Genomic DNA, 23,021 nt, shown 5'->3' with positions numbered 1-23,021 from the left:
CTGAAGGTAAAACCCGGAGCTGCCGAAGGTAAAACCCGGAGCTGCCGAAGGTAAAACCCGGAGCTGCTGAAGGTAAAACCCGGATCTGATGAAGGTAAAACACGGAGCTGCTGAAGGTAAAACCCGGAGCTGCTGAAGGTAAAACCCGGAGCTGCCGAAGGTAAAACCCGGAGCTGCCGAAGGTAAAACCCGGAGTTGCTGAAGGTAAAACCCGGAGCTGCTGAAGGCAAAACCCGGATCTGCTGAAGGTAAAACCCGGAGCTGCTGAAGGTAAAACCCGGATCTGCTGAAGGTAAAGCCCGGAGCTGCTGAAGGTAAAACCCGGAGCTGCTGAAGGTAAAACCCGGAGCTGCTGAAGGTAAAACCCGGATCTGATGAAGGTAAAACCCGGAGCTGATGAAGGTAAAACCCGGAGGTGCTGAAGGTAAAACCCGGAGCTGTGGTATCAAACCAGGATGTGTTCGGTCTTTAGCTTCTCCAGAAACAAGGCTTTTTGATTTCACTACTGTTTCCCATCAGCGAGGAAGTGCTGAGTCACCATTACCTGGTTTTAGAGGCAGGTGATGCTGAGCTATAAACGCTCCCATCAGCAGCAAATGAAGACAAAATGGTATCGGACCAAGGGAACCCCACAAGGCAGAGGAGCACAGGAAGAAAATGAATTATTTTAAAAAATGACCTTTGACCTAATGCCTTCTAGAGTTCTACAACCCCCCAAGGCTCTTTGTAACACAACCAGTCATTCACCCACTAACACATGCGGCGGTGGGGACGAGCTACATTTTAGCCACAGCTGCTCAGGATCACACTTACGGGAGCGAGGCTGCGAAGCACTGGGGCCACCGGTTCCTCAGACCACCACGCATCTTGTCCAAGGACATAACGAACCCTCCGGTGGGGGCAGGCCCCTGACGAGGTTCCAGTCAAATAGAGATTAACCGTTTAAGGTTTCCACGGAAACTGTGGAACACTTGTTCTTTCTGAAATACGATTGGTCACTCTGAGCTAAATATGCATGCAGAACACGACAACCTTCTCCAACTCCATCTTCTGCATCAGTTGCAGAAAGAAAAAAAGACAAGACAGCAGCCGGGATGGAAAAAGCCAGTCTCTCCAACGTCACAAGGAAATTCGTAACCCCGCCCAGCTTGGTTTGGGACCACCCACAGAGAGGAGAAAGCTTCTTGGCTAGAAGAAGCTAACTGCTAGCATTAGCCACTCCAAAGTCTGGCTTGTGTTATTTCTAAAGAGAAAACATCAAGGTTGCGATTTTTACCCAAGAAAGAAGAGCAAACTGAAGCAGCGGGAGAGTCGCGTCGCTGTTAGCCAATCAGAGGCGATATGTTTGCATAAAGGTATCTGCAGGTTTAAGGGAGCCCAATTTAAGACTTTTTAAGACCTTTTTTAAGGCCACTTTGACCAAATTTAAGCTATTTTTTAAAATTAAATTTAAGCTATAATTTCCAGCTATTGCCTGGAACCGATGCTAACCACGTCGTGAATGTGGGATTAGCCATCCAGTTACCATTAATGTTGCCATGTCTTCCCCATGGCGCAAACTCCCACTAGCATGCTCATCTAAAAATAGCCCCCTTTCACAACCAACCGAATGTGTACGGTTCCGCTTACGCCAGTATCGTACACAAAAAATGCCAAACTAATTAGAAATTCACGAAAATTTTATAGAAATAAAAGAATCTTGTTTATTGGGTCTTTGGTAATTTAAGACCTTTGGAAACTATTTAAGGATTATTTGTCATTTTTAAGGATTTTTAAGGCCTTAAATTTGGAAAAGCTAATTTAAGACTTTTTAAGGACCTGCAGATACCCTGTGCATATCATGGAAATGAATGAGCAAAACTCATATTCCAGAAATCTTCAATCCCACCTCACTCCTCCAACAACAGGAGCTTCTCATCCACACAGAACGACCTACAGGGGTCCGTTCAGACTAGAGACCCCTTCCAGTTTGCTGAAATAGTGAGCGAGGTTACCCGCCGCGTCTGGCTTGACATTTTTGTTAGTTTATAATTAACCGTCCAAGTTTAAATGGTGATTTGGTGCTTGACACACCTGGTTTTTGGTAGAGGGCAGTCTGGTTGTAACTGGTCCAGTCCAGCGGAGACGACCATCCTAACAGGAGCACCAACAGCCTTTCTGAGCGATCTCAGACGTTTAAACTGATCTGTTTTAGTGAAACTTCTATTTGAAATAAAAAGGTTTGGCAGACGGGCGGAGGAGCCCGCGCTCTTCTTGCTCATCCAACCTGACCAGCGAGTTGCAGCTTTTACTGAAGCTCATCTCCTCGTTTAGAGATTTTCTGCATGAATTTTCTGTTAACGAGCCGCAGAAATGAAGATGTGCTCTGACCGATACGGATTCAATGAGATGTTTAAAAGACCGACCCAGGTTTAACGTTCTTGGACGGAGAAGCTGCGAGCTGCTGCAGATTCATCAGGATCTGCTTCCCACAACTCCATCATCAGTCAGAACACACACACACACACACACACACACACACACCCTCCATTAGATGTCTTTAATGGAACCAAAAAGCTCTGGTGATCCTAATCAATAATAATAATAATAATTATTATTATTATAATAATGCATTGAACTTATATAGTGCTTTTCTAGACACCCAGAGACGCTTTCACACATTCACACACTGCTAGTGATGGTAAGCTACTTGTAGCCACAGCCGCCCTGGGGAGGTCTGACAGAGGCGAGGCTGCCATTTGGCGCCGTCGGCCCCTCTGACTAACACAGGCAAGTTGGGTTAAGTGTCTTGCCCAAGGACACAACAGCAGGATGCCCCTGGCGGGAGCTGGAATCGAACCCATGACCCTCCGATCATGAGGCAACCCGCTCTGTCACCTGAGCTACTGCTGCCAATGAGAGGTTTTACATGAAACTCTGGAGGAATTACCATCTCCTCATTGGGATTTGCTTGTTTTCCTCGGCTGAAGATGGATCCCAGAGGGCTACGAGGCGGGTCAGAACCTCAGAAAGGAGCAGAAGAGAGGCTGTTTGGACACTGACTGAAGTGTTCGCTCGTCTGCGCTCTTCCTGTTTTTACCCAAATGGGAATATTTTTATCCACATGGGAACATCTGGCAGTTATGGAATATTTTCACCTCACTGGAAGGTGGAAAAGCACACGGTTGAGTAACCCTAACCCATGGATGACAGGAAGTGAATCAGTCGGAGCTTTGAGGTGAAACTGCAGCTTGAACGCATGCTGGACCCTCTCCAGGTGTGTTTCTACCTGAACCAGCAGGTGTCTTTGATGTTCCGTTCATTTATGAAGGGATATGATTGACTTCACATAATTGGCTCAGTTTCAGCCGTTTGTTTCTCCTGCGTGTCTCTGAAGGCATCACATCACATCTTCAGTACAGAAACAGATTTAGCTCATAAACAACGCTTTACTGGAGAACGTAACTTAAGGAGACGCAGCCTGATTTCCTGTTTCTGGTTTAAACTAAAGACGGTCCTGTCTCCTCCTGTCACCAGAACGAGCATCCACCTGAATCACAACCAACACTTCCTGCTTCCTGGAAACAATCTCCAGGGCAACAGCATCATCTCCGGCTCTGACCCCTCCCACCCCCGTTCAAGCCGTCGGGGATCCAAACCTCCTGCGGAGTTTAACGAGTCATCATCGACAACCTCGTCCATTTTGATTACCATCAGCGTCATCGGGCCCAGCAGGTCCCTCTCCACTAGCTGCAGCCCGCGTCCCGAGTCTCGTCAGGGGGCATTCTGGGAAAAAGTCAGTCACAACAACATCCACGGCTTTCTAAACCAAGACATGACTTCACATGCAAAGCCAGCGTCTCAAACGCCCGTGGTGCATCCGAACGGGTTCCTCGGCTCTAATGAAAACACCAGATCTCCATCAGGCCGACCCAACGGCGCCGCCGCCCAACCTGAAGGTCCCCGAACAGCCGAGTTAGAAACACTGCTCGTCTTCCTCGTCTGAAGGGAGCCGACAGCTCCGCGTCAGTGAGAAGACGCAGATTTTTCACGTTGAACAGACGAGCCCAGAGGTCACGAGGCTGTTCTGGGCCGGAGGGTGTGCTTTCACACGGAGGAGGCTGTGGACCTGAGGTCTGGTACTCTGGTTTCAAAATCTAGAAAGGTAGAAAAAAGAAAAGTGCAGAAAATCTATCAAGGTTGATTTAAAGATCACCGCTTCATGCTTCAGCCTGCAAGAGCAAAAGTTCTGATTCTGGGCGCTGACCTGAGAAGAGCAGACGGGCCGGGCGGCGTTGCGGCCGACAGCGAGACGGAAACATCGAGGACAGTCGCTGAGGGACAGAAACGGCAGAGGAGGCTATTTCAGGATCAGCGCGACCTAAAAAGTGAATTTAGACTTCCTCTCCGAGGTTAAACAACAGTCCTGGAGCGGGCTGCACGGCTCACGTCTGATTTGGGGTTAATGGAGTCACTCTGCTCCTCCTGCTGCTCCTCACAGGGAGGGGTGACCTAGAAGATGACGACTAATGCAGCAGTTTCAGCTCTCTGCATATTTAGAAGTTCAAGTGCTGCAGGGGAAGGAGGAGGAAGACTTCAGAAACCCTGACATCATCAGTTTGTTGTTTAACCAAACACAAACAAACTGAAAAACCTCACATTTGTCTAAAAATTCACGTTTTCCGCCGTGAAGAACTTCCAGTGAGGTCATTAAGGGAGAAGAACTCCCAAATTACCTTTTAAATAAAAAACCTCCTAAATCTCTAAGTCAGAGCAGATCAAGCCCTAAATCCTGCTTTTAGTCCGCTCCTGGTCCTCCCACCCCCCCAGCTGTCCCGACAGATGGTCCGACCCCCCCATCCCAAAAAACAAACACTTCACCCTCCCAACAAACATACCGACGGATGTGGATCCAAACCGAGGAGGGAGAACCGGGATGAGCTACGAGCACAGAGCCAGGCGGCTCGTCTGCGTCGTCCTGACAGGAAGTGGGGCTAATGCCGCCTCCACTGACCCTGATCTGAAAACCAGGAGCCCCTAAAGAGCCGTTCAGATCTTCACGTGATGATTTTGGTCGTTTAAACTAAAGATAACAGAATTTACATTAAGAGGAAGAATCTGGAGTTTTCCTGACTGGTTTTATGGGTTCTGGGCGCGCGTCATTAGCTAACTGCGCTGGCCCGCTGATTTCCTGACAGAAGGAATCAGAAGACAAGCGTTTTTGTGTCATTCCTGCACGGCTCAGCCCCGACGATGTCACAGGAGGTCACGACCCCTTCGCTCACTACAGATGGTAGCTCAAAAACAGGCAGAGCTGAAACGACACCCTGAAGATCTGCTCTCCTCTGAGAAGCTCAGCGCAGCCGGACCAGAGCCCAGCAGCTGCTGCAGGAACATAGCCCCACCCCACCCCCACACAAACACACACACACACACACAAACACACACACACACTCACCACCCAAAGGAAAATAACAACCAAAAGTCTCATAAAAACCACAAAAGCCTTGTTGGTGATCTGGGATCAGCTCGGGGGACTTGTGGCGCTGCCATCTGCTGACACCAGACACAAAAACTAAAACCAGAGTGAGTCAACACCGACATTTATATCCTGAAACCAAAAAATAAAAGCACACCATTCCAAATCCAGCCTTTTCCGAAGGCTAAACTCCCCCGAAAGAGTCAAGAGGGCTGAGGAGAAGAGGTGCGCTGCGAAAATAACCTTTACCACGAACTATAATAAAACAAACATCGGAGGTTTAGTAGGAGAACTTTTCTGAAAGGTTTCCCTGAAGTGAGAACATCCGTTAGCCTCCGGTTTAGCTAACGAGATGCTCTGATGTAAGAGATAATAAAGCTCACCTCCATGTTGGAGCAGCCGGAAGTTTCCAGGTGAACCTCAGGACTAAATAAACATCAGGAGACACGTCATCATCTTCATCATCTTCATCATCATCATCATCATCCTGATCATCATCATCTTCATCATCATCCTGATCATCATCATCACCATCATCTCCATCCTGATCATCATCATCTTCATCATCATCCTGATCATCATCATCATCATCATCAAACAGGTCTCAGAATATAAAAGGACAGCTTCAGTCTTTGTTAATGTCATAAATATGAAACATGGCGTAAATAGAGCTCCGGACCCCACGTGACTCTCAGTTAGTAGACGCCATATTGGCAGGTAAAAGAAGCTAAACAAACACGGATCGTAACCATGAACGTGAACGGGATCGGCTTGGATTTTACTTCATCGGAGTTTACTTCACACTTTAAAATCGAAGAAATTAAATAGACTAAACATCTCCGACCCTTACCGTGCCCCTGGGATACTTTTTAAAAACGCCAGAAGCTGTCGGAGTGGACATCTTCCCGGATCTGGCCGGGGAACCCCTTGGGATTCCCCCAGAGGAGCTGGCTCCGGCGGCTGGGGAGAGGGAAGTCTGGGCCTCTCGACTTACGCTACTGCTCCCGCAACCCGACTCCGGATAAGCGGATGAAAATGGATGGATGGATGGATGGATGGACAAATGACAGATTTACACGTAAGTAGTATAAATAGAGTGCTGTGCTGTTTGAATGTATAAACTGAACGCCAAGAGAAATCACTAGTTTGATGTTTTTCCATGAATAAAATAAATATGTCAGGCAGGAGCGTCTCAGGATCTGTCTGAGATCTGTCTCGGTGAGACAGATAATAGCAATCCAAAGTGCTTTTTATGTGTGATCTGACAATTGATCAACCATTGCTTAAAAATTAAATACAGCTTAGCCGGTTAATTGCTGTGATCATAAAACACGGAAACGGCAGCACGCAGAACTCACGAGGCAACGTTTTATGTGACGTTTACTTGTTGCTATGAGTAATAAGACAGAAAAAGCCACGCCAAAATAAGTGTAGGAAGCCCACTAAAGCCGGGCGTACACTGTGCGACTTTTTCACTCGCAGCGTTCAGCTTCAGCTCAAACTGTACGACTTCGTCACAGAGCAGATCTCACGAGTCATGCGCTCACACTGTACGACCCGGTTCTTGAATGCGACCTGACGGCTCACACTTTAGCCTGGTAGCAGCACGTCGGACCTAAAAATATGCTAAAAATAGTTTTTACACAACACGTCAGACTTTTTTGTCTTGTTTTGCCTGTTGTCCTTCGGGAGTGCTGCAGGAGGACACACAGGGATTTATGGGGGTTGGATGAGGAAACGAAATAAAGAAAGTAAATCTGTGTTTTGTGATCAGTTTAATTAGACATGAACACGACAAACACGCTTTCTTGACAATCTTTGTGAGTAAAAAAACGTGTAGAAATAAAAACGAACAGCGTGTGTTATTAGGGAAATAGCGGGTGAGCGGTGTTGATGCAGGATTGCGCATGCGCCGTGAGCGGTTCTGATACTTTTTGGGTCGCAGCTGCTAGCAGCGCCGCTTCAACAGTGCGATACCCTCACGAGGGACGAGCAAAATATCAAACACGCCAGAAGTTTGTGCGAGCTCACGACTGCTGATCAGCAGCTGGTCACGTGGTGTTAATCGCCTCTCGTAACCCCCTGTACACTACACGACGCTCAGCGCTAAACTCGCCCCGATCTCGTGGATTCTCGCAAGAGTGGAAAATCAACTGAAAAAAGTGAAAAAGTCTCACAGTGTACGCCCGGCTTAAGAATCGCAATAAAAGCATTTAAAATAAATACCATACACAGTTGAGGAAACGTTGGTTTAAGTACCTGATATGAAGCGGTCGCTGCATAAGTGAAAACCTTTACTCTCGGGATCACACAGCTTCATTTTAGCTCGGTCACTAGCGCGTTTTATTACAATGATCCAACGTTTGCGGCGCTCCGGATCTTGGGGAATCCTGTAGACGGCTCATTCCTTATGTGTCCGCCTCTGTTCTGCATCCTGGGGCACAACAGGAATCTACCATATTTCCCGTTTGATTGAGTTTTCTGACAATAACAAATAGTCCAGCTGCCGGCTTCTGCCTGCCAAGATGGCGCAGTTTCGATTTGAACTGTTGCATGCCGGGAGAAGTGACGTCAACTCCCGGAGCTCTATACCTCCTGATATGAAGCTCTTCCATGAGGAATGTTGGAAAAACCTGGATTTTCCTTTCTTCTAAAGATCTACAGGAAGATTTTAATGTTCCGTAGCGATGCAAACATTCTGTGTTTATTTTATTGTTTTGTTTAATTTGTAAACATTCCTGCATTTTAGGACGTTTTTCTAACTGTTTTAAGACTCGAGCAACTTTATTAGTCCCCGAGGGGCAAGTTGAGACAGCATTGTGAAGCAGCGGCACTAAAATTACACTAATAAAACCAAATATTGTTGTTGACATGAAACACAGCGTGTGTTGGTTTGCTGCTGCTGACGTCACTCGAGGAGGACCTGGCAGGATCTGGAGGATTAACGCTTCAGGACACACACACACACACACACACACACACACACACACACACACACACACACACACACACACACACATACAGCGCTCCGTGTGAAAACCTGCAGGCTGAGAGGAGTGTGAGTGGACATGAATCAGATTTATAAACAGTGATGATGGATGTCGGAGCGCCTGCTTCGTTACTCGGAGCTGATAACAGAAACACTATCAGCTGTTAGTGACTCTCTGCGTAAACGCTCAGCGACTTTATTCCTCGTTTCTGTCAGGATCCTGCCACGCCCTGACCTCCGTGCACCATCATTCACCTCCTCAGCCTTCATGCATCACACCTGGTCCCCTCATCAAGCTCCAGCCAAGCCGTTTCATCAGCAACCGCAGCATCTCACCATCAAGCTCATGCCACACACCTGCCTCACCAGCTATATATTCCACAGTCAGCCACCAGCACTCTGCCAGATTATTGAACGCTCCTGCTAGCAGATCTTCCAGCCTTTTTCATCCTGCCTGATCATTGTCTCTCGACCTCGTTTCCACGCCTGACCATCGCCAAGAAGTCTGCCTGCCACCACGACCCTCACCTGTCTACGACCACGTCTCTAGCCTGCTACCTGTACCCGCTTCATCCCGATCTGCCTTCCACTCTGCCCTTACCTGAGTATTACTCCGGTAACACCTCCTCATAGTTTCAGGCTATTGAAGACTGGTAGTTGTCTTACTGTGTTTGGTGTCTTCACGGGTCCTCTAAGTTCGGGTCGTGACAGATCATCATGACTGGTCATGGCGTGATCGTGATTCTCCAGGAAGTCTCCAACACGTCTCAAAATATTTGGGAGGTTTCTGACTTGTTTGTTTGCTAACAGCGGATCATTTCAGTCTTTAAGAACAGATAAAATGTTCCCTTAAATTCTCAAACACGGAGGCGTTCTTCTACACGTTACGTTTCGTTCACTCGTCAGGAGAAGATCGATCCTGAAAGTGAAGGGGTGAACCCAGAGAGATCTGGGACTGACCGTGAGAAGTGGTCCACTAGCACGCCCACCAGCTCGCCCACCCGGTCCTGGTTGGGACACAGCTCTCCTGGCTGCAGACACATCAGGACGTCATCATGGGAGGACGTGTGGAGCACCGCCATCTGGTCCACCCCACTGGTCACGCTCAGCCCAGTAAACTGTGGAGAAACGGGACCAGTAGGTTTAGCTCTTTGGTCCACCACAGGAGAACCACATTAATCTGAGAGGACGATAAAAGAGAGATAGTTAGAGATGTTGGCAGGATTAGTTCTGCTGGATGATGGGAGAAGATCAACGTTAGTCTAAACCAGGAGTCCTCATTCATCAACCGTACGCTCCAACAGATCTGTGCATATTTCGTTCGTGGGAACGATTTTACGCATTTGTACTCAAGTTCCTAAACGCAAGAACAGCTGTGACCCTGCGTGGGAGCAGCATCTAGTGGTGGAACGTGGAACAGCAGCACGGAAGGTATATTTACCCAGTATGCAGTTGGTGCTAAAACCAATAAAAGACACGTGTGACCAACGGGAATCTGACATCATATCATGGCTGATCTCTTATTGGTGGAGTGAGGAGTGAGCACCACCTCACCCCTGCCACGTGGACCTCAAGAGACAAACCATCAATCCTGCTCCATGGTCAACTTTACTGGCGGGGTCACCCATAAAGGCAGCGGGAGGGTTAACAGAACGTGCTCTCTGGAGGGAACGCGTTCTCCCTGAGGAACAAATCCTTCTGCTCTGCTGGGATTTGGGACCGTTTGTGGCGCGACAGACAAAAACTCATGAATCCGACTCCATTCATACTTTATTTTAGCACTACGAGGACCCCCAGAGCCCCCTCTGCTTCCTGATCACACACGCAGCCGGACTCAGACGACGCTGCCCTCTCAGACATCATCTCCAACATGGAAACGAGAACGCTGCTCGACCGTTTACCAGATCCGGTTTTCATTTACTCCGGACAGCAACCTCTCTGCTGTCCCGACTGCGTTTAGAACTTCTCACACTTGTTTGGTTCGTTGTGCTTTGGCAGCCAGTGTCTCGATCTCGCTGTCAATAAAGTTTTTCTTATTTTTTCTGAAAAAAAATTTTTTAAACCACAGGAAATCCCCAGCATGACCAAATATGGTTAATTGAGGGCGTTTCTGTAAGTAAATGATGGTGAACGGACACAAGCACCTGGGAACGCACAGGTGGGATTCATCATCAGATGACTGCGTACGAGAGGCCGCCGCACGTTTCATAAATCAGTCTTTTGACTGGTTGGACACATTCCACATTTCATCCATAGGAGGGAATATCGGAGAGTTTGATGACTGAGGGTCCAGGTGTGTCCAGGAGACAAGCGGCCGGGAGAGGACGGGGAGGCAGAGTGGATTATAAACCTCTCAGCCCCCAGCTCCCTCAGGTTAATCCAGCAGGATGACAGCGGGCTGGATGTCCTGGTTCCATCAATGCCGAACTCTAGGACAACCCGTCCTCCGGATCGCCGCTCTGCTTTTAGTGTCATTCCCAACAAAACCACACAAGGATCAGGAGCGTTTCCCACAGGGACTCGTTACGCTGGCAGATGTTTTCATTCACAAATAAATAAATGATTTTTGTTTTCCTGTTTGTCCCTGAAGGCAGCAAACGGACGTAAATGTAAACAAGCTGATGTTGCTGAAATGTGACGAAGGAAAAGCCTCCTGAAGCAGTCCCAGCTTTACTATATTCATCACTCATGACGCTTTTCCAGGAGAGGACATCCAGTGGGACATAACTGACTAAATGTCCTCATCGGTCAGGAGGCAACAGCTGAGTCGGAGCTTGTTTTACTTCCTGTTGGATCGGTTTTCTTTTTCTGGCTCAGACTGAAGGAACGCTCAGAGGAAACGACTTCTATGCTCTCAGATGTTCTGTGAAGGGCTGTCAGAAGCAGAACCTTCACCCTGCAAGTAAACGACCCAAATCCAACGTTTCTGACCCAGGAGGGTCTGACCGGGTCACTTTCACATGTCTGTGTCCCTGTGGACCTGGTCCAGCACAGAACCAGCATCGTGGGTCCCTCTGTCTGCGTCCTGGCCCAGATCAGTCAGACAGTCTGACCCACATCAGCTGGTTTCTGCTGCGGTTTCCTCATTTTTCTCTCTTTGAGGAGAAACATCTGGAATTCAGAAGTTAAAAGATGGGAATCCTGATCTGGAACGTTTTGACCTCCACGGGGTTTAGGAACTGAATGTAACCGTTCATCTGAGGGGACAGGTCATGTAGTCATTAGTTGGTCAGCTGGTCTGAGAGGACTCACCAGGTCCAGAGGAACCCTCTTCAGAACCTTGAACTGCTTCCTTGGTTCTAGTTTGTAGACGAACTGGTCTGTGATGAGGAGAGCTCGGTCCGTGCTTTTGTTGAACCGGTTCACCTGAGGGGGTGAGACACGCACACACACACACACACACATGCACACACACACACACACACATGCACACACACACGCACACACATACACACACACATACACACAAACACGCACACATACAAACACACATGCACGCACACACACACACACACACACATACACACACACATACACACAAACACGCACACATACAAACACACATGCACACACACACACAAACACACATGCACACACACGCACACACATGCACACACACACACACACACATGCACACACACACGCACACACATACACACACACATACACACAAACACGCACACATACAAACACACATGCACGCACACACACACACACACACACATACACACACACATACACACAAACACGCACACATACAAACACACATGCACGCACACACACAAACACACATGCACACACACGCACACACATGCACAAATACACACACACGCACATACATACACATGTACATGCGCATGCACACACACACACACACACAAGCACGCACACACACAAGCACACACACACGCACACACATATACACACACACATACACACACGCACACACATACACACAAACACGCACACATACAAACACACATGCACGCACACACACAAACATACATGCACGCACACGCACACACATGCACAAATACACACACACGCACATACATACACATGTACATGCGCATGCACACACACACACAGACACACACGCGCACACACACAAGCACATGCGCACTCACGCACACAAACACACACACAAACACCCACACACAAACACACGCACACACACACACGCACACACACACTCCCGGTGACTAATAATAAACAAAAACCTTTGAAGACAAAAGCGAAGCCGCCATTTTAAAGTCTATTTGAGCCTCATTCAAAGGTTTTAATCCCAAAACTTTTCATCATTTACTTTTTTATATTTTATTCAGGATAAACACAGAAATATTCTGACATAAATCGGCTCCTTCACGCTTCGCAGGACGAAGCGACAGATTTATATTCATCAGAGTCCTCCTGGTCTCTGATGTGACCTGTTTCACCTGCAGGAACCAGAAACCCAATCATCCGTCACGGTTCATTCACTCATTCATTCGTCCATTAAGCCTTAGGAGGGGCCGAGTCAGTGGAACATGAAACTCAAAATGAATCGGTCCTCCTGTACCTTCCTACAGAAGCCGGAGAAGACCACCTGACCGTAGCCGTCTTTGTTCTTCAGCTCTCTGGAAACTCGAACAAACCCAGAACTGGTCTGAGGACAGTCCCTCACCTGCAGAAACAAGACCTCCAGATTAGCCCGCTGACCTCACCCGCCTCGCTGAAGCAGATCAAAGCTGGAGGTGGGGACCTGCTGAGGAACAGCTGATCAGATGTTGACAGAAATCAGACAATCTTGTGTGTTTAGCAGGTAAAATAAAAGAATTTGTCTCTTTTTAGTGACGGCTCCAAACTTTTGTCCCTCGTCTTGAGAGGTGTGGACACCGCTGGACCCGCAGGTTCCACACCTGATTTTACCGGAGACAAGCTTGATCCGTCTTTATGCAGACGTTACTGGGCTTGCATTAATCCCAGCACTTGTAATTCAAGCATTTCCAAGGATTTCAAGCACCAGTAGGAACTCTGCTTCCCATTTCCAACAGCTGAGTGGACTCTAGAGGATCTCGGTGAGTTCCAGCAGCATCTCTGCTCTGCTGGGCGGTAAACGATGTTCTTAGGGAGGCTGAAAAGACGTCAAAACGTCCTAAATTCTGACAGGGCGGTCATTTATCTGAAGCTAGAGTAGTTTTCTGTTTGCAGACTCGTGGTTCAGGCCCACTGCAGCTCCTCACGCTCTGACCCGCGGGTCACAGAGGAATTAAACGCAGTCACATGACTCTGCAGCCCTGAGGGAGGCCAGCGAGTCACGGGCCGCCTTAAACGCCCACGCTCCCTGAAGGCATCCTTAAAGCCACCAAACGAGCTCCGATTAGCAGCTAAACGAGGCCGCTGTGGGGGTCGTTAAAGAAGGGCTGTGTTCGGCGGCCATGCTCTGCAGCCTGAGGCGCGTCACGTGTGGCGTATACGTTCACAACAGCAGAGCCGTTTCTGCACGCAGCTGGTCGTTCCGCTCCTGTTTGCTGAGGGAAACTTCTGCCCGCAGCGGGAAGCCAACTCAGAGGACTTTCCCTCAAATGTTTGTAGGAAATGAGGCAAAGCTGTAAAAAACCACCAGCAGGAAAACTCTGCAGGGCGTCTACAAAACAAAATGAATAAAGCAAGTTTTCATCCGTCTGATGGAGCGGATTTAGGCTCTGGCTCAAACGCTGCGGGACCTGAAAGTGTCCAGTGTAAACAGATCTTTAAGATGTTTGTGTCGTGTCAGAACAGCAAAAGAAGCCGATCCCGACTTCGGCTTAACTCCGAAAACTTTTCTATGTTTTATTACGGAAGTAAAAACTTCCAGATGAACTTCCGGTACCACTAGCACAAGTTAGCCCTTCACCACGAGGGGTTAAACCGACAAGCACAGCTGATTATTGTACTGTTGCTAGGCAACGGTGTGCTGAGAGTAAAACAGGAAGTCTTTTTGTTTTGAGGTTCTCACGTTGGACAGGTAGTCCCTCTCCCAGGCTCGGCCCACTCCCCAGTCCTTCCTCTCACCACTCAGAGAGGTCAGAGCCGCCACTTTGGCGCGGACCTCCAGCATGTCGGACGGAGGGATGTTCTTCACGATCTGCCTCGCCCACCACCTGAAAACAACAACCCTCCATTACATCTCACATTTCTCTGTGATCACTTCCCTTTTAATCAGGACTTAAAGTGAACCTGCAGCACTAAAACATGGACGCTAGCACCACGCTACGCTAACTAGCTGCTGATGTGAAGCTCTGACGCGCCCGTCTCCTGGGCTGATGTTTAAGGTTTTCCCTGCGGTTTTTGTTTCTAGACGTGTTTTATCTCCAGAGCTGGTTCTGACCTGCGATGCAGCGTGTTTGTGATTCTGTGAAACGAAGCCAGAGCTGCAGGAGGAGTCGGCCACTGCACGCTCCTCCCATAATCCGCCATGGTTCTCACGTTTGCAAATCGCCGCTCCACCTCCCAGAAGTGGGCTTTGACCTTGTAGCGCTTGTAGCAGCCCATGATGGTGTAGATGGCTCTCATCCGTCGGCACCTCAGACGGGCCAGAGCGCCTCGCCACACCTGGAGGACGTTAGAGACAAACGAGACAAAGCTGCCGCCGTTAAAGTAGGTCAGGGAAGGAGAAGAGGGATCGCTGTTCCACCCAGCGCCAGAGCTAACTGCTCTGGAGCTCATTAATTATCACAATTATTGTTACAGGAAATTAGAATTCAAGCAGGCGGTGCTCGGGCCAGGAACCCGGGTCTGTGCCGCCTGATTAAACGGCCAGATCATTAGGAACACCAGGGTGGAACGACTGAATCATCTCATGCTGCAAGTGGATCACACGTCTGACCTTCTGCAGGAACAGCACCAGGATGGGGAGGAGGGCGGCTCGCTCCTGCTCCAGGGTGAAAAGAGACCGCGGCGTTCGCACAAACAGCTTGGTGTGCCCGTACGCCACGTCGTCGTGGAAACCGTGCTGCGTGATGATGGCCTCCACGGCCTCCCGGTCTGAGGACATCAGGTGGTTGGGCCAGGTGTATTCACAGGTCATCTTGTACCTGCCGGGAGGAGGGAGGGTTTGTTTTTAACAGTTCAGGCGAGCTAAAGATGACAACGATCAGACTGGATCCTCACCGCTGCAGGAAGCGGGCGTACAGCTGCCTGTAGGCGAAACCCGCCCTGCGAACCATCACGTTCTCCAGCAGGCCCAGGTACGCCACCTGGTGCTCGCAGCGAGCGTCGTCAAACAACACCGGGGATTTCATCTCGTTGGGCTTAATGCATCTGACGTAGTACGGCTCCTGAAACAGAAAGAAGCTGTTTGAGAGTCTCAGCGGGCTTTCTGACCGCCGCCTGGCGTAGAGGTACTGGCTGCCCGGCCCGAAGAGGGATCGGGTTACCACAGACCAGACCGGGCTGCAGCGGCTGGAGTCACACCGACCACACCGCTGCAGCAGGCTGTCACGCCGTGCGCGGAGTGAAGCGGAACAAAGGCGAGGATCCAGACCGGGGAGGAAGCAGGCAGACAGGTAGGATGAATTCCACAGGTTTATTAAGTAAAGACGCACGCTGACACTGGAACAATGATGCCACAAGGAACACAGAACAGCAGGGGTTTAAATACATGAGGAACAGGAGCTATGGTGATTGGGAAACAAGAGGCAGGTGGGAGCAATTAACAGAGACACAGACTACAACCTAGGAGAAGACAGGACAGGGTGTGACAGTACCCCCCCCTCAAAGGGCGGATCCCAGACGCCCACAGGAACCAGGAGCAGGGCGGGGGGAGGGGGACCCGGAGGGAGGGCCCAGAGGACGATGGAGAGGCGGCAGGGAACGGCAGAGTCCGGGGGCCAGCGCCTGAGGCAGATGAGGAGGCGACGGGCCCTTGGAGGCCGGCGCCTGCGGCAGATGAGGAGGCGACGGGCCCTTGGAGGCCGGCGCCTGCGGCAGATGAGGAGGCGACGGGCCCTTGGAGGCCGGCGCCTGCGGCAGATGAGGCGACGGGCCCCTGGAGGCCGGCGCCTGCGGCAGAGGAGGCGACGGGCCCTTGGAGGCCGGCGCCTGCGGCAGAGGAGGAGCTCTGCAGGCTGGGCCGGCGACAAAGTCACTGCAGGCTGGGCCGGCGATGCCCTCAAAACCACCATCGGAACTGGAGACCGTGGAGACGCCGGGCTGGACAGAGCGTCGGCCTCTTGAGTGCAAAGAGCATCCCCAGACGAGGCGGCGACATCGGACGAGCCGACTTCAGAGGACGAGGCAGCAGCGGCGACATCGTCAGACGAGCCGACTTCAGAGGATGAGGCAGCGGCGACGTCGTCAGACGAGCCGACTTCAGAGGACGAAGCAGCGGCGACGTCGTCAGACGAGCCGACTTCAGAGGACGAGGTAGCGGCGACGTCGTCAGACGAGCCGACTTCGGGGACATCAGAGGTGACGGCGACGTCATCGGACGGGACGTCATCAGAGGAGGAGGCGACGTCATCAGACGAGGAGGCGACGACTTCGGACACGTCGTCATCAGGGGCGACGACTTCGGACACGTCGTCATCAGACGAGGAGGCGACGACTTCGGACAAGTCGTCATCAGACGAGGAGGCGACGACTTCGGACACGTCGTCATCACGGGCGACGACTTCGGACACGTCGTCATCAGACGAGGAGGCGACGACTTCGGACACGTCGTCATCAGACGAGGAGGCGACGACTTCGGACACGTCGTCATCAGGGGCGACGACTTCGGACACGTCGTCATCAGGGGCGACGACTTCGGACACGTCGTCATCAGGGGCGACGACTTCGGACACGTCGTCATCAGGGGCGACGACTTCGGACACGTCGTCATCAGGAGCGACGACTTCGGACACGTCGTCATCAGGGGCGACGACTTCGGACACGTCGTCATCAGGGGCGACGACTTCGGACACGTCGTCATCAGGGGCGACGACTTCAGAACAGGAAGGGGCGTCGACTTCAGAACAGGAAGGGGCGTCGACTTCAGAACAGGAAGGGGCGTCGACTTCAGAACAGGAAGGGGCGTTGACTTCAGAACAGGAACGGGCGTCGACTTCAGAACAGGAAGGGGCGTCGACTTCAGAACAGGAACGGGCGTCGACTTCAGAACAGGAACGGGCGTCGACTTCAGAACAGGAACGGGCGACGACTTCAGAACAGGAACGGGCGTCGACTTCAGAACAGGAACGGGCGTCGACTTCAGAACAGGAACGGGCGTCGACTTCAGAACAGGAACGGGCGTCGACTTCAGAACAGGAACGGGCGTCGACTTCAGAACAGGAAGGGGCGTCGACTTCAGAACAGGAACGGGCGTCGACTTCAGAACAGGAACGGGCGTCGACTTCCATCGACTTCAGGTCTGGGGGCGTCGGCTTCGGGTCCTTCGGTTTTCGGACCGTCGACCTCTGGACCGGAACCGGAACCGTCTGCTTCCGGGTCGGTACCCTCTGCCTCTGGGCCCGCTCCGTTGGCTTCTGGGCCGGTACCGTCTGCTTCTGGCCCGGGGGCGTCAGCCTCTGGTCCCTCGACTTCTGGACCGCCGAGTTTTGGACCGGATCCGGTACCGTCTGCTTCCAGGTCGGCAGCAGGGCCGCTGCTAAGAAAGCTTGGAGCGATGAGGAGAGGCGGGATGTCAGCTCGTCCAGTTCTAGCTCCTTGAGGCTGAGCGTCCGACGGAGCTGGGCCAGCTCAGCCCGCTGACCGGCGAGCTCCGCTGGGGAAACCCCGAGCTCGCTCCTCTGGCCCCGGGACGAGGAGGATAGGGCGTCCAGGTGAGACTCCTTGCGGCTGAGGAGCTCGCGGAACCGGCCGAGCTCCGCCCGTTGCTCCATCAGCCGGGCCGCGACTGCTGCTCCTTCCTCTGCAACCGACGGGGGCTCTGGTTCGGCAGGAGACGGGACTGGTGGTCTGGCCGGGGGCGTGTCCGAACTGCCGCGCCGGGCACGGCCAGCGGCGGGCTCGCAACTCCGTCCAGAAGCGCTGGGCTGTGGTGGCTTCCGGCGTCTCTCCCCACGCCGTGGACCGACTCCGGGGGAACAGATCGCCAGCCTCGTGCCCTCATAGCTGGAGCGATCTGGCAGCGGCTCCCGGTCCAAACATGACTCCGGTTCCGGGAGGACAGGGAGGAACGCTGCAGCCAAAGGTCGGCGATGCCGGCGGCGGCGAGGCAGAGCTGGGGCTGGAGAGGGAGAAGCCGGCTGGTGGGTCGGGGTAAGCCACTGGAGCAGATTCTCCCAAGGCAGAATCTCCCGTCTGGATCCATCACTGGGTTGGGGTGGTGTCATTCTGTCACGCCGTGCGCGGAGTGAAGCAGAACAAAGGCGAGGATCCAGACCGGGGAGGAAGCAGGCAGACAGGTAGGATGAATTCCACAGGTTTATTAAGTAAAGACGCACGCTGACACTGGAACAATGATGCCACAAGGAACACAGAACAGCAGGGGTTTAAATACATGAGGAACAGGAGCTATGGTGATTGGGAAACAAGAGGCAGGTGGGAGCAATTAACAGAGACACAGACTACAACCTAGGAGAAGACAGGACAGGGTGTGACAGTACCCCCCCTCAAAGGGCGGATCCCAGACGCCCACAGGAACCAGGAGCAGGGCGGGGGGAGGGGGACCCGGAGGGAGGGCCCAGAGGACGATGGAGAGGCGGCAGGGAACGGCAGAGTCCGGGGGCCGGCGCCTGAGGCAGATGAGGCGACGGGCCCTTGGAGGCCGGCGCCTGCGGCAGAAGAGGAGGCGACGGGCCCTTGGAGGCCGGCGCCTGCGGCAGATGAGGAGGCGACGGGCCCTTGGAGGCCGGCGCCTGCGGCAGATGAGGAGGCGACGGGCCCTTGGAGGCCGGCGCCTGCGGCAGATGAGGAGGCGACGGGCCCTTGGAGGCCGGCGCCTGCGGCAGATGAGGCGACGGGCCCCTGGAGGCCGGCGCCTGCGGCAGAGGAGGCGACGGGCCCTTGGAGGCCGGCGCCTGCGGCAGAGGAGGAGCTCTGCAGGCTGGGCCGGCGACAAAGTCACTGCAGGCTGGGCCGGCGACAAAGTCACTGCAGGCTGGGCCGGCGATGCCCTCAAAACCACCATCGGAACTGGAGACCGTGGAGACGCCGGGCTGGACAGAGCGTCGGCCTCTTGAGTGCAAAGAGCATCCCCAGACGAGGCGGCGACATCGGACGAGCCGACTTCAGAGGACGAGGCAGCGGCGGCGACATCGTCAGACGAGCCGACTTCAGAGGACGAGGCAGCGGCGACGTCGTCAGACGAGCCGACTTCAGAGGACGAGGCAGCGGCGACGTCGTCAGACGAGCCGACTTCAGAGGACGAGGTAGCAGCGACGTCGTCAGACGAGCCGACTTCGGGGACATCAGAGGTGACGGCGACGTCATCGGACGGGACGTCATCAGAGGAGGAGGCGACGTCATCAGACGAGGAGGCGACGACTTCGGACACGTCGTCATCAGACGAGGAGGCGACGACTTCGGACACGTCGTCATCAGGGGCGACGACTTCGGACACATCGTCATCAGACGAGGAGGCGACGACTTCGGACACGTCGTCATCAGACGAGGAGGCGACGACTTCGGACACGTCGTCATCAGGGGCGACGACTTCGGACACGTCGTCATCAGGGGCGACGACTTCGGACACGTCGTCATCAGGGGCGACGACTTCGGACACGTCGTCATCAGGGGCGACGACATCGGACACGTCGTCATCAGGGGCGACGACTTCAGAACAGGAAGGGGCGTCGACTTCAGAACAGGAACGGGCGTCGACTTCAGAACAGGAACGGGCGTCGACTTCAGAACAGGAACGGGCGACGACTTCAGAACAGGAAGGGGCGTCGACTTCAGAACAGGAAGGGGCGTCGACTTCAGAACAGGAACGGGCGTCGACTTCAGAACAGGAACGGGCGTCGACTTCAGAACAGGAACGGGCGACGACTTCAGAACAGGAAGGGGCGTCGACTTCAGAACAGGAAGGGGCGTCGACTTCAGAACAGGAACGGGCGTCGACTTCAGAACAGGAACGGGCGTCGACTTCAGAACAGGAACGGGCGTCGACTTCAGAACAGGAACGGGCGTCGACTTCAGAACAGGAACGGGCGTCGACTTCAGAACAGGAACGGGCGTCGACTTCAGAACAGGAACGGGCGTCGACTTCAGAACAGGAATGGGCGTCGACTTCCATCGACTTCAGGTCTGGGGGCGTCGGCTTCGGGTCCTTCGGTTTTCGGACCGTCGACCTCTGGACCGGAACCGGAACCGTCTGCTTCCGGGTCGGTACCCTCTGCCTCTGGGCCCGCTCCGTTGGCTTCTGGGCCGGTACCGTCTGCTTCTGGCCCGGGGGCGTCAGCCTCTGGTCCCTCGACTTCTGGACCGCCGAGTTTTGGACCGGATCCGGTACCGTCTGCTTCCAGGTCGGCAGCAGGGCCGCTGCTAAGAAAGCTTGGAGCGATGAGGAGAGGCGGGATGTCAGCTCGTCCAGTTCTAGCTCCTTGAGGCTGAGCGTCCGACGGAGCTGGGCCAGCTCAGCCCGCTGACCGGCGAGCTCCGCTGGGGAAACCCCGCGCTCGCTCCTCTGGCCCCGGGACGAGGAGGATAGGGCGTCCAGGTGAGACTCCTTGCGGCTGAGGAGCTCGCGGAACCGGCCGAGCTCCGCCCGTTGCTCCATCAGCCGGGCCGCGACTGCTGCTCCTTCCTCTGCAACCGACGGGGGCTCCGGTTCGGCAGGAGACGGGACTGGTGGTCTGGCCGGGGGCGTGTCCGAACTGCCGCGCCGGGCACGGCCAGCGGCGGGCTCGCAACTCCGTCCAGAAGCGCTGGGCTGTGGTGGCTTCCGGCGTCTCTCCCCACGCTGTGGACCGACTCCGGGGGAACAGATCGCCAGCCTCGTGCCCTCATAGCTGGAGCGATCTGGCAGCGGCTCCCGGTCCAAACATGACTCCGGTTCCGGGAGGACAGGGAGGAACGCTGCGGCCAAAGGTCGGCGATGCCGGCGGCGGCGAGGCAGAGCTGGGGCTGGAGAGGGAGAAGCCGGCTGGTGGGTCGGGGTAAGCCACTGGAGCAGATTCTCCCAAGGCAGAATCTCCCGTCTGGATCCATCACTGGGTTGGGGTGGTGTCATTCTGTCACGCCGTGCGCGGAGTGAAGCGGAACAAAGGCAAGGATCCAGACCGGGGAGGAAGCAGGCAGACAGGTAGGATGAATTCCACAGGTTTATTAAGTAAAGACGCACGCTGACACTGGAACAATGATGCCACAAGGAACACAGAACAGCAGGGGTTTAAATACATGAGGAACAGGACCTATGGTGATTGGGAAACAAGAGGCAGGTGGGAGCAATTAACAGAGACACAGACTACAACCTAGGAGAAGACAGGACAGGGTGTGACACAGGCTTCTATCTGAGCGTCTCACCTGGTCAGAAGCAAACTGTCATCGTTCAGATTTAGTCACAAAAAGCCTCGATGACAAATCAACACTGAAATCTACTCAGCCAATCAGACGGCAGCATTTATTCAGACGCGGTAAAAATCATCTGAAGTTTCTGAGTGTTTCAGAATCCGCTGATTCGCTGGGACTTGAACCCACAACCACCTCTAGGCTCAGAGGCCAGGCTGGTTCCTACTAAGGTCTGTAGAAGACCACACCAGGTGTCTCGCCTGTCCACAGGACCACCAGAACTGGACCAGAGGACCCCGGAAAGCCTTTCCTGTCTGAGGAGTCAGCTCATCCGGGCCCATCTTCTGATGCAGCTTCCAGCAGGACCCCGCCACAAAGCTCAGACAATCTCTAACTGGTTTCTAGAACAGGACCGTGAGCTCACTGGACTCCAGCGGCCTCCGCAGTCACCTGATCTCCGTCCAGTCCAGAACCTTTGGGATGAGGTGGAACAGGAGCATCTCATCATGGATGGAGCAGATGCTGTCATGTCAGGATGGACCAGAACCTCTGAGGCTTGAATCCTAGCTAGAGTTAGCACGTTGTCCCTGTGGAGGCGGGGGGCTTCTCCCACAGACCAAACAAAGGCACGTTAGGCTAAAGCTGTGAATCTGATAAATGAGGAGAGAGAAACGTTTCTCACTTCCTGTGACACGAGGCCTGAGCTCGGTGGGTCCGAGGACCAAGCTGCTCACAGCGATCACAGGAGCTGAGGCTCCGGATTTCTCAGCCGTCTCACGAATAAACAGAAATCTCCGACCGTCCTTCGCTGCAGTGTGAGCAGTCACTGACCTGAGAACAGCTGAGCCTCGCTCCCCAGCACCACAGCGGCACTCTGAAGGCCACAAAAGCATCAGAGAGGAGTTACGGCTGGCCGGCTCAGGGGCGAGTCGTCCATCCCATCAATAATGCACCAGTAACACCCCCCCACCCCCCCCGACGGCCCACATCACACCTCCTATTCTAGACCTCCGCTCTGAAGTGGGCCAGGAGGATGGAAGCTAACCCAGCATGTTCTGGCCATGACTGCACGGCGTCGTTGAAGACTCCTTTCACGGTTGAGACGACGGGTTGGGTTAAACACGGTCTGACGAGAGGACGTTGGTGGGAAACAGAAGGCAC

General features: G+C 53.1%; 2 protein-coding genes across 9 annotated transcripts in view; both read right to left on the bottom strand.

Moving 5' to 3' along the window:
- The window catches only part of myo1g (myosin IG), a 52,035-nt gene that overhangs the window by 5,509 nt on the left and 23,505 nt on the right, over nucleotides 1-23,021 (bottom strand). For all 8 annotated transcript variants that reach the window (XM_070547291.1, XM_054745480.2, XM_070547296.1 and 5 more), the window contains 7 exons: nucleotides 15,579-15,745; nucleotides 15,295-15,502; nucleotides 14,797-15,020; nucleotides 14,425-14,569; nucleotides 13,006-13,110; nucleotides 11,700-11,813; nucleotides 9,408-9,565 (listed from right to left, as the gene is read on the bottom strand). In XM_070547291.1, the coding sequence (XP_070403392.1) occupies nucleotides 9,408-9,565; nucleotides 11,700-11,813; nucleotides 13,006-13,110; nucleotides 14,425-14,569; nucleotides 14,797-15,020; nucleotides 15,295-15,502; nucleotides 15,579-15,745 (1,121 nt within the window). The remainder of the gene's footprint in view (nucleotides 1-9,407; nucleotides 9,566-11,699; nucleotides 11,814-13,005; nucleotides 13,111-14,424; nucleotides 14,570-14,796; nucleotides 15,021-15,294; nucleotides 15,503-15,578; nucleotides 15,746-23,021) is intronic.
- On the bottom strand, nucleotides 18,960-23,019 carry LOC129164625 (uncharacterized). The gene is made up of 2 exons (XM_070547305.1): nucleotides 22,855-23,019; nucleotides 18,960-22,734 (listed from the first exon to the last, which is right to left on the bottom strand). The coding sequence occupies exon 2, from the start codon at nucleotides 21,580-21,582 to the stop codon at nucleotides 18,961-18,963; it is 2,622 nt and encodes an 873-aa protein (XP_070403406.1). The 5' UTR covers nucleotides 21,583-22,734; nucleotides 22,855-23,019; the 3' UTR covers nucleotide 18,960.

This window comes from Nothobranchius furzeri, chromosome 19 (assembly GCF_043380555.1).
Source record: "Nothobranchius furzeri strain GRZ-AD chromosome 19, NfurGRZ-RIMD1, whole genome shotgun sequence".
Taxonomy (NCBI): Eukaryota; Metazoa; Chordata; class Actinopteri; order Cyprinodontiformes; family Nothobranchiidae; genus Nothobranchius; species Nothobranchius furzeri.
This window is presented reverse-complemented; position numbering and strand designations above follow the sequence as displayed.

Excerpts from the sequence above, each read along its gene's own strand:
- LOC129164625 (XM_070547305.1), bottom strand. The coding sequence starts at position 21,582 with ATGACACCACCCCAACCCAGTGATGGATCCAGACGGGAGATTCTGCCT.